This window comes from Labrus bergylta, chromosome 13, assembly GCF_963930695.1.
Source record: "Labrus bergylta chromosome 13, fLabBer1.1, whole genome shotgun sequence".
Lineage (NCBI taxonomy): Eukaryota > Metazoa > Chordata > Actinopteri > Labriformes > Labridae > Labrus > Labrus bergylta.
The window spans coordinates 2,846,750-2,858,679 of record NC_089207.1 but is presented as its reverse complement, the minus strand read 5'-3'; the positions used below and the strand labels follow the sequence as shown (position 1 = coordinate 2,858,679).

General features: G+C 37.9%; 1 protein-coding gene across 2 annotated transcripts; it reads left to right on the top strand.

Annotated features, from left to right (window-relative positions):
* The first annotated feature begins 534 nt into the window (after window positions 1–534).
* LOC109995115 (immunoglobulin-like domain-containing receptor 1) lies at window positions 535–10,803 on the top strand. Of its 2 annotated transcripts, XM_020648723.3 has the most exons (9): window positions 535–658; window positions 738–828; window positions 2,280–2,450; window positions 3,839–3,988; window positions 4,352–4,471; window positions 4,796–4,942; window positions 6,464–6,589; window positions 7,722–8,617; window positions 10,250–10,803. In XM_020648723.3, exons 2-9 carry the CDS (start codon window positions 780–782, stop codon window positions 10,286–10,288), a joined length of 1,698 nt encoding a protein of 565 aa, XP_020504379.2. In that variant the 5' UTR covers window positions 535–658; window positions 738–779; the 3' UTR covers window positions 10,289–10,803. The 2 variants fall into 2 exon arrangements, with proteins under 2 accessions (XP_020504379.2, XP_065818215.1); XM_065962143.1 differs by having other exon boundaries at window positions 578–828.
* Window positions 10,804–11,930: the final 1,127 nt, after the last annotated feature.

Genomic DNA, 11,930 nt, shown 5'->3' with positions numbered 1-11,930 from the left:
CTGCTGTGACGCCACAATTTCCCAGTTTGGGATCAATAAAGTAATTCTATTCTATTCTATTCTATAATGTTATAGATTATAAATCAGTGGTTTGTGGCACTGTAGTATTTCATTACAGCTGTTGATATTTGTAAATTTCAGCTGTTTTTAGTTGTGAAAATGACCTCTGAATACTGAATACTTACTCCTCAAACAATAAGACAACAGTTTAAACTCAGATTAAAAAAGAGGGAGAGGTGATATGTCCAAACCATAAACACAGATTTGATTATCAGATGTAGCTCCGCCCACAGAAGCTGCTGAGGCAGCAACAGGCCTCTAGTGTCAAATATGGATAAATAGGTCAGTAACAGTAACAGGACAGAAGGTGTATCCTACTTTACTTTGAAACTCATCCTACATTTAACTAATAACACTTCTGTACCTTCACTACTTTATAATACTTACTTTACATCCAGTATTGTAGTAAATAAAGGAGAGGGAAATGTTTCAACTGTTCCGCCATCTTTTCCCCCTCATGTTGCACCTGCACAAAGTGGGCGGAGTCATGATGTCACCTGAAGCATTGTGTGGGGGAGGGGATGTTGTCCGCTGTGCCTCCTCCTGTGCGGCTCGTATTTCACATGAGGAAACAAATGTCGTCTTGAGTGAAAATCAGGTTAATATGCAGAACAGCGACATTGTTCCGTTTTTCTCAAAGTATTCCGGACTATTTGTGGATTTTGAATCTCCTACAGGATAGAGACTGAAGACTCCGCGGAAGGATACAGAGCAGCGCGATGGGAACTATGATCCTGATGGTGCTTCTGGTGCTTCACCTGCCGACAGGTGAGGCTCATAAGAACACAGTGTTTATATATAAGATCATATTTTACAAAGTAATGATGTGTTTTTGTCCGGTTAAAGAAAGGGATTCAGAGTGGAAACGAAGGCAAACAGTCGAAACTATCTGTAGAGTGTACTAGTTAATTATCAACAGGTGTGACCAGGACGAGGCCGACTACTGTGACGTCACAGCACCTTTAATAAGCGCGTTTTCAAAGATAGGTAGAATCTTTATTATCATTAATGTATACAAGGACACAACTAAACTTTGTGAGCCGCAATCCTAAACAGCAGTGTTTATAAAAACAACAACAACAACAACAACAGAAATATATTTGTGGTGATATGAAAGAGAAATATGCAAAAAGTGGCCAGAGAAATTACTGTTCAGTAAATGAATGATAATAATAATAATAAAGAAATAGACAGTTGTGGTGACTGAAAGAATATATACAGTTATTGTTTTGCAGTGACTGATTAGGTAAACAGACACTCAGATTAACAGTTAAAGGAGAAAATGTTAAATGGGATAAAAAGTAAATAAAAGGAGGGCTACAAATTTAGATGATTTCTAACTCAGGCCTACTGTATTTTTATTTCTGTAAGATTTTAACCTGAGTTCCAGCTAATACAATAAATTAAAGAGGAGTTTGATATAACATTTAGGTGGCTGGACCTTTATTTAGTTTAAGGCAATAGTGGAAAAGTATTAAGGCTTGATCTAATTAGCTAAATGTTGTTGAATATATTAAATGGAAAAAAGTGAATATTCATAGTTTTCGAAACTTGTACCAGCAAATTCTTGAATTTTCACATCAATAATTGGATTATAAAGATTATATATTTGCCAATTAATTTCATTTCAATTTTGATTTATCGGCCCTAAAGAACATCCACTTGAAACACTAATGTGAATATTTATTTAAAAACTTTAAATAGGCTATTAAAGTTGTTTTCATTATTAGTTATTCTCAATATAATGTTGTTTTTAAAAAAAAAAAATTGACGGAAAAAGCTGAACGTAGTAGCAGAGTTCATTAAATGTCTTGTTGTGTGTACTAAAACTTGGGCTGCAGTAATGAGTCTTTTTCCAGTATTTGATTAATCTCACGATTATATAAACAATTAACTTGTGTGTGGGTGTGTGTTTTAAATTTGACCTCAAGTTAAACTCGATGAGCAGTGATTGCCTGTCATTATCTTCTAAACTGTTGTTCATGATGGAAACCTCTGTTAAACACAGTGGTAGAGTAAATGCACGCTGTAAGGAGTAAACTGTTAACCTGTCTGGTCAGATTCTTGTCAATCCAGAATTTTAAAAGTGAAGCCATGACACAAATACACGAGTGTTGTTGTTTTTTGGCTCAGGTTCATATATTTGAATGTGTGTCATGAGTGCAGGTGTTTTGTATTTTATCTCCGTCTCATGTGATTGTTGTTCCTGTTTGTGTCAGAGCTGCTGTCCATACAGGTGAACGTTCCAGAGACGGAGAGGAGCACGATGCTGTTCGCCTCGGTCATCCTCCGCTGCGATTATTCAACCTCAGCAAACACTCAGGATGTCCTGGTCACCTGGAGGTTCAAGTCTTTCTGTAAAGACCCGGTGCTGGAGTACTACTCCACAGGTGAGACTGCAGGTGGAGGGAAGGGGACTATGAGCAAACAATGTGATCAGAGAAATAGTGATCAATATGCAAAGGGAATCTCTCTAACCCTGACCTCCATCCGGGACATTTAGCTAGATATTATCTTAAAGGCTTTATATGTGATTTTTTGATCCAGCAGATGTCGCTCTTGAGCACCAGCATGAAACCAAAACAACTCGCGCTGCATTGTTGTGTTAGCATGCTAATGCTAGTGATCTTTATTATGCTGGTATCTTCACACTGCATGTAAATTTACCTGAAATGAGCGTGATCTAGAAACACAGTTAAGCAGTGAGTACAGTATGTTATTCTTCTTTTCTCTAGTCCCTCAATTAAACAACTTTTATACACGAGGGGAGGAGTCAGCCGGCCGTCCTGGCGATGTAAACAAAGTGAAGATAGGACTCTGAAAACTCTGAAAACATCACAGACAGTGGGACTCGGGTGTTACACCCATTGTAGACAGTCATGACTCACAGAGTTATTTTCAGAGGAGATACTTGATTTATATTAGTGTGAAAAATCACACATAAAGACTTTAACAATGTAGTGTTGAATTTGCGTATTGATCCTTTTGTTTGATCACTTCTTGACACTTGAACTGTCATACACCATTACTTTAAAACATCCAATACATTATTTAAAAGAATGTTTCGAAATAAAGCAACTCACTGGGTCTTAAACCAGTCAGTGTTTAGTCAGCTCACAACCCTCATCAGGTTTCATGATTCAACAATCTGTTTAAATAAAGGGTGTGACTTATGTTTACAATAGATTCTATTATGTTATGTCCAAAGAAAGAGAAACGTCCAGGGACAGCTACTTGATAATAATTGGTTCCAGCAATAAAAAGGTTGATTGATTTGTAAAAGATGGTGAATCTGTAGGAAGGATTTTGCCGACCTTTATTTTGTATAACACATAATTTCCTGTTTTCCCCCGAACAGAAAAGGAAAATACAACGTATCTAGAACACTGTAATGTTCATAGTGTAGATATTTTATTCTTTTGAAAACAGGCTCTCAGCTTAAAAATAAGAATGATTTTACCTCCTCCAAAGGTTAACTCATTTATTAAAAAAGGTTTTCTAAAATCCCACATTTAAACACAAACAGGACAAGAAAACAACATTAAAATAATAATAATAACAAATAATTTAGTTTTGTTGATAGATAAAAGTAATTTTAAATAAATTAGTTTCAAAAATGCATGCTAATCAAACAATCTGATATATGTATGTATTTGAATTAAAAACGGGTTGTTGTTGTTGTTGTTGTTGTTGTTGAAAGGAATTATTGGTTTAAACAAGAAGAAATAGAATATGAAGTGTGTTGAGCTTTGATCGTCTCAACTTCATGTTTCTGCAGCCTATCAGGCCGCTCTGCAGCTCGGTCAGGACCCGGCCAACGACTGCGGGGACAGTCAGCGCACGGTCCGCACGGTGATCCAGAAGAGAGGCATCAACGAGCCCATACTGGGAGCAGACTACAGAGAACGCAGAATTACCATCCAAAACAGTACGTCTGGTCCAGTTTTCATGAAAGAGAACACATCTCAGTCTGAGCTGTCAGCACGGATATACTTCACTGATATGAGACATCACACAGGCTGCACTGTATTTGAGTTTTTTCAATGTCTTTACCAATCAGTGTGTTACTTGGTGTTACTGATTCCAGTAGCATAATAGGAGAAGCTTTATTGCTTTAAGTAAAACACAAGTAAACAAAGAGAGAACATAAAGAAAGAAACAAAGCATTCAAATACCTGCAAAGAATTTGTCATGGACTTTATTTCTGAGTGTTATTTGTATATCAAGTCCAAACATTTTCTTATAGATATATGTTATTTTTAACTATTTTCACTATTTCATCTGCCAACAGAGGCCGACCTGGTCATCACTGAGGTGATGTGGTGGGATAACGGCGTCTATTTCTGCTCCATTGATGCTGCCGGGGACACGACTGGAGACTCAGATAGAGAAATCAGACTCATCGTATATCGTAAGTTTCCTCAGCTGAGGATTTAGTACTCAAAGAGCCTTCTGGTTTTTTTTTTGGTTTTTTTTAATGACTTTCAATTTTTATTTTACACAAAAAAAAAAAATCAGCGGTAACATTTAGTATACATCTGTTTGTTACAAATACCCTCTACCCCACCCACACACAAAACTGTAACACAGAGGTGTCAGTGTGTCCTTTCTTCTGCAGTGGCTTAGCATATAAACAAACATAACAATAAAAAATAGAAAACCAATGCTAATTTTGAGCCTTCTGTTTTTTTTTAATGAAATCTTAATAATTCTGTGTCTCCTGACTTGTTTCCAGACTGGCTGACCGTCCTGTTGATCATCCTCGGAGCTCTACTGCTCATCATGCTCTTCTGTATTTGTTGCTGTCAGTGCTGCCCACAGAAGTGCTGCTGCTACATCCGCTGCCCGTGTTGTCCACAGACCTGCTGCTGCCCCGAAAAAGGTAGAAGAAATTATTTCAGTTCATGCCGTTTTCTAACCATGAACGTATAAAACTACACTCAGGAAAATCATTTTGATTTAATCATTAGTTGTTTTTTTACTTAACCTTAACTTGTCACTTCAGACAACCTAAGTCATGTTGGAGCAGCTGTAAAAATCTGTTTTTGACAAGGAAGATATTTACATGTATCACACAGTACAGTATGAATAAATCAGTCGTGGCTGAATTCTATTGATCCGCCTCAATTACAAGGTCACACTGTCATGATTGACTGGAAAAAACAGAAGAGAGCCTTTCTTAACGTTCTTTGATTCTCTACTCTAAACATGTTAAAATATAATAATAATAATAACTTTATTTCTATAGCACCTTTTAAAAACACAGGTTTACAAAGTGCTTTGACAAACAGCAAAAACAAGAAACAAATAAACCAAACACAGAAGAACATAAACAACAACAAGAACATAACAAATACTAAATACTAAAAATAATTAAACACAATTCAACAGAAAAGAACCCAAAGTGCACGATACCCAACAGACATATAGAACCAGACCATCATAAGAACCATCATAAGAACCATCACAAGAACCATTATAAGAACCATCATAAGAACAATCACAAGAACCAACACAAGAACCATCACAAGAACCATCACAAGAACCATCATAAGAACCATCATAAGAACCATTATAAGAACCATCATAAGAACCATCATAAGAACAATCACAAGAACCATTATAAGAACCATTATAAGAACCATTATAAGAACCATCACAAGAACCATCACAAGAACCATCACAAGAACCATCACAAGAACCATCATAAGAACCATCATAAGAACCATCATAAGAACCATCATAAGAACCATCACAAGAACCATCACAAGAACCATCATAAGAACCATCATAAGAACCATCACAAGAACCATCACAAGAACCATCACAAGAACCATCACAAGAACCATTATAAGAACAATCATAAGAACAATCACAAGAACCAACACAAGAACCATCACAAGAACCATCATAAGAACAATCACAAGAACCAACACAAGAACCATCACAAGAACCATCACAAGAACCATCATAAGAACCATTATAAGAACCATCACAAGAACCATTATAAGAACCATCATAAGAACCATTATAAGAACCATCATAAGAACCATCATAAGAACCATCATAAGAACCATCACAAGAACCATCACAAGAACCCAACAACACGAGCTGAGACCAAGAGGAACCAAAGATTTAAAAAGATGTAAGAAACTAAAAGAGCTAAAAGCAAATAAAAAGAGAGAACAGCAATAAGAAGGTAAGAGCAGGAAAATAAATAGAAACAAGTGATTTAAAAAATGCCAGTTAAGGATTGATACGGATTATAAGGTGCAGAGAATCCTTGACATGATAGTTTTGGTTACAGAGCTGTACTTGTGTTAAGTCTAAATATTAAAAAAATCACTAAACCAGATTCACAAAACTGTTGTTGACCTCCTTTTTTTTTTTGCCTTGGTGTCAGCTGTGATGCAGCACAGGATGATTAAGGAAGCTCAGAAGGCGATGGCTCCCTGGATGAACGGCCAACCCATCTATGCTCCGATCAGCTCCAACGCCTCCTCTCAGGGCGTCCCCATACTGTATTCAGGTAGGAGACACAATGAGGCCTCTCTTGGATGCTTTGTTGATGATCAGTCTGGCTCAGAACCGAGGCCGTATGTTTGATTGTGGTTCTAACAGGACAGAGACAGCACTCTCACAAGTGAAGGAAAAAATTCCTGAAACTTTGTGGAAACTACATTTTATATCTTTAACATTTACAGAAAGTAAATAACTTGATTTGTTTTTTGGTCTTTAACTCCAAATCAAATTGTAAACGTAATTCAGTAACGAGTTGTACATTTCAAAAGTCCGTTTTGAAGTGATGCAATTGAATAATTGATCACAAGACTTCTTGAATGTGGAAGGATGTGTTCATAGTCTTGAAAAAACATAGTATAGCAGACAGAGTGCAAGTCCCGGCTTCCCCTTTAAGCATTTTAGAATCCTTTAACATGTTTTATTTGCTGCCCTACTCTCATGGTTTGGGATAATCAGCAGGCAACATGTTTTCATTTCATCCACAGAGAACAGAAGTTTTAAAAACTTAACCTGCACAACACTTAACAGCAAGCGGCTAATGATCATTTAGCAACAGAGCAAGATATTTCTGCCTGTGGGGCAACAAAACATCACGTCTTCTGAGAGATCTCTCATTGAACTTAAATATATCAGGTTGACACAAGCACAACATGCAATGTTTATTTTATTTTTTTGTTTGTATGAATGTTTAATAGTATTCATTTGAGTTTTTATTTTAATTTTTAATTTTTTAAAATAATATAATTATAAATGAATTAAAAAAATTCTATGTTTATAAGGTTTCTTTGTATCTTCTCGATGTGTCAATTTAAATATTTTGCCAAGAAGTTCTTCAAATCAGCTTTAAAAAATAGAAATGTATTAATAACTTTGTTTCTGCTGCCCCCTAGTGTTCAAAATACATTTCTGCATATTACATTATTCATGTTATTTGCACTCTACTGCCTTCAAATTGCCTTATCTTTTATATATTTGTGTATATTATTATTATTATTATTATTATTTGGCTATGTTTATTTTAATATTTTATTGTTGGCATTCATTGTGGACAGCAAAGAAAGAATTTCATTGTACAGGGAAACACGTTTGAGTCTTTGAATGTCTCTTTTTAAACAACAAACTCTAAACTTCTCCTCCAGGTTCATACTCGGACCACCCGGTCAAACAAAACTTTGCCATGGCTCCCATGCAGCTGTCCCCGATGGCCCTCCAGCAGCAGCCCCCTCCTCTTCCACCTCACCATGTGAATGGCAGCATGCGGAGCAGCATCCAGGGAACCAACCAGGTGCTGGACTACCTGGAGACCCAGGTGAGGGGGATGGATATGGTGGCACCTCAACAGGCTCATTACGCTGTACAAAACATGGCCCCATATCAGTCTCAACCCCAGCACCACCCGGCTCCTCCCGCCGTCCCCTACACACCAGGACCCCCCAGTATGCTGTCGGCCCTGGATGATATCGGGGTGAGAGGGGTAGAGAGACGGGTGATCACCCTGCCTCCTATCATACAGCGTGCACCCAGTTTCTCCTCGCGCAGGGGGCCCGGTGGAGGAGACGCAGCCAGAGGTGGAGCCAGGATCTCCAGCCAGTCGAGTACAAGTACAAACCGCTCTGGGGGAGGCGGTCTCCCACGCAGCAGTCGAGGCTACAGAGACGTCTCTCCTCCCAGACGCGGCATCCTGCGGGAATACAGCGACGACTCGGATCGCGATAACAGGAGAGGAAGAGCGCCGCACAAGAGCTCGAGGAACGAGAGAGGCGGCTCCCCGAGGAAAAGAGGAGGCGGGTCCAGGCCGAGAGCTCGGAGTCGCGACGACCTGATGGAGGAGCTTTACAGCAGAGCGGCTCGGAGGGAGAGGAGCTATTCTCCTCCACAGCGCCGCAACGGATCCTGGAGCTCAGATGAGGAGGACAGCGGGAGGAGGAAAGGAGGCAAAGGAGGCAAAGGAAAGGATTGGCCAGAGAAGCCCCCCAGCTACTCGTCCATCGAGTCCGGGCAAAATAACATCAGGAGGAACTACAACCGTCTTTCTGTAAGATCAACACACAAAAACTGACGTGCAAAATTGCCATCTGTCTCCTTTTGGTATTAATAAAATAATAATAAAGTTTATTTATAAAGCACTTATCAAAACCAACGTCACAAAGTGCTTTACAGGAAAAAGAAAAATCCCAACAGTCAATTACACAACAATAAAATCCTATTAAAAAAGCATGAACAGTGCAGCAATCATCCAATGAACAGAGAGAAGAGAAACAACTGAGACAAAGATCGGCTAAAGTTAACAGTAAAACAAATAAAACATCATGAAACAAGGATTATAAGAAGGCCTTATGATAAAAATGTGTTTTTAAAAGAAGATACTGATGTAGCTCGTCTGAGGTCCTCAGGCAGGTCGTTCCACAGCCGACGAGCCCGAGATACAAATGCTTGATCTCCTTTAGTTTGAAAAGGAATTCTTCCTTCATGTTTGACTTAGATTTCTGTTCTAAGCTTTAGTGCTGCTAATAAAGAACTGTCCACCACTAAAAATCAAACTCAAAATATCTCAACAACTATTGGCTTTATTTCCATTACATGTCTTCAGACTCTGGTGTATTTAACCTTTTTATTTGTAAAGGGGACATGTGTAATGGATAACCCCTAACCCTAACCCTAACCCATGTGCAATATTAAACAGAAATGTTGCCATTTGATGCATTGTACCAGAGTTAGCTTAGAGCTAGTTTACATCTGCAGTCCCTCGTGCTCACCTGTTAAAGTTTTTGGATGACGTTGTTGATCCCCTGACTTTTTAAGCAACAACAAGAGGTTTGCTGCTCTCTGGATTTCAGTAAAAAAAAAGTGAAAAGTAACTCTAATTGGAATGGAATTTGCTTCAAACATCTCACTTAGGATTACGTCACCTTGAATTTGAATCTGAACCAGCGTCGAGACAAAGTTTTAATTTCACCATCACTCTGCTTAAAAACCAAATACCTGTCATGAGAGTCTATTCTGCCTCAGCAGCCATTTTTGTGTTTGGTGTTAATTGGCCAAAGTTAGCGCGCTTTAGCTTCTTAACATCTGCACTTTTTCACTGTTATTGTTAGCATGTTAGCATGTTAGCACACAATGGAGAGATATTATTTTTTTATTGGTCAATTTATTGAACATGTTAAGAAAATAAAAACACAAAATACAAAGGAAAAAACAAAACAAACTGGATCCTCATGATCCATAGCAACAAATAAATAACTCAAATAATATAGTTCATGTTCAAAAAGGGATAGGAAGAAGTTAAAACCTTTTCTGGTCCTACCCCTTCTTAATTTTGTGCATTATTCACAGAAAAGTAAAACGTTTTCATCAATCAGTGTATGATGTTGGACTTGTTGGCCAAAACAAATTCAGTTTTTAGACAAAATAAGAGAACAGATTAACCAAGACCATCAGCCAAGAAACAACCAAATATAAAAACAGAAAGTCACTGCTCCAGCTCATATCTATTCAATAATTTATATAATATATTCTTAAGACATATGAGCACTGGTTGTGAAATATTGATCCTAAAATTGGATTGTGTTGAACTTCTTTGTCTTTGTTGTTATGTTCTGCTGCTTGTGTGTGATGATAAATCATATCTCCCTTTAACCTTGCCTCCTTCCCTTTTCCTCTCTCTTAGGACAGAAGCTCCCGTAGTGGCACCAGCGTAGTTATCTGAAGCATTTCAAGGTGAAGATGAAGATAGATGAAGAGTAGAGCCTTGATCTGTTTAATCAGCATACAAGGATGAAGTTGTGTAAATCTGTTGTCATGTACTGTACTGATATACTTTAACTCAATATGCACTGTGTTTCCCATCTGTGGTTGTTGAGTCCATTAACTCTGTCCTCACTGCATTCAGTGTTTGTTTGTAATGTAAGTTTTCTCTCTGGTGATGGATCATTTCCACTCTGTTGGTCTTTATGAAGAAAATGTTCAACAGTTTCAATGACAGTCAAATTGTGTGTTTATTATATTTGCTTATTAGCTTACTTTCCTATTTTGCATAAATCCTGTACTGTTTCAAGTTTTTTTTTTTTTAAGTCAGCCAGGAGAAGAAAGTAAAGTTGAAGGCAGGACAAAGAAAGCAGACTCGTGCTTTTTTTTTTTTTTCAGAAAAAAAAGATATAATTGTAATTTTCATAAATGTTTGCTTTTTTTAATGTGATGTTTTAAATAAACCTTTTCGATACATCTGTGGTGTTTGTCTCTGGATATTATACAAGATCTGTTTTAACCAGACAGCCATACTAAATACTAACTAAACATATATTTAAAAACTGTTTCTAAAGTAGGACTAGCGACCGGGCAAAATGCTTGCTTTTAGAGTTTTCTTTTTTCTTTTCTTTTTTTTTTTTTATTAGGTGCAATAGCGTGACAAACTGGTGATATATACATAACAAATGAGGCACTAAAAAAAAACAGACAAGGTCAGGACAACAACTCTAAAATACAGTAAAAAAAGATGAATAATAATAAATAAAGACAGCAAAATACTAAGACATCAATAGACACACATCAGACTACAACCAGCAAAACTACAAAACTATATGAAATACCTAAGAAAGGATACAAGAAGTGAAAGAAGCGATAGAGAGAAGGGGAAGGAGAGAAGGTGCTTTGTGAAGGGGACTTGAGAGGTAGAAGAGAGTTGAGGAGTTGAGCAGTGTGTCTGTGTTGAATATGTTAATGTTGAACAATGTTGTGGTGTGAGAGGTGAGAGGTTGTGTAATGATTCACTTGAATGATTGGCTGCAGCCGGGGTTTTCTTTTAGTTTTTACATTTAGCTGATAGTAAGCCATCTGAGGTCTCCAAAGAAGAAGAGAAGCTGGAGGAACACCCCTCAGATGTATGTACAAGCTTCTTGCCCAATATGGGTCTTTTGGATTAACCAGCTGGGATGCTGCCGCGAAGGTGTTGCATAATGTTGTACAAATATGCCATCCTCTTTTCTTACCTGTAGGTAATGTTCTCTAGAGGACCGGCGTGTCTCTCAACCGGAGGGTCGGGGGTTTGATCCCCAGCTCCTGTAGAAACATGTCCGATGTGTCCTTGAGTAAGACACTTAACCCCAAGTTGCTCCTGCTGCTTCGACGACAGCGTATACATTTGTATAAATGGGATTGGTTACTTCTGATGGTCAGTTTACACAGCAACCTCGGGTAGGTGTAACCTGCGCTGTTAAAGCGTTTTAAGTGTTCAGAAGATTAGAAAAACATGCTAAACAAGCTCAAGTCCATCTAGGCTACTTAAAAGTAATGTAGGCCTACAATAACTATCTATTACAAGGGTCCCCAAACTACGGCCCCTCCCCACATTT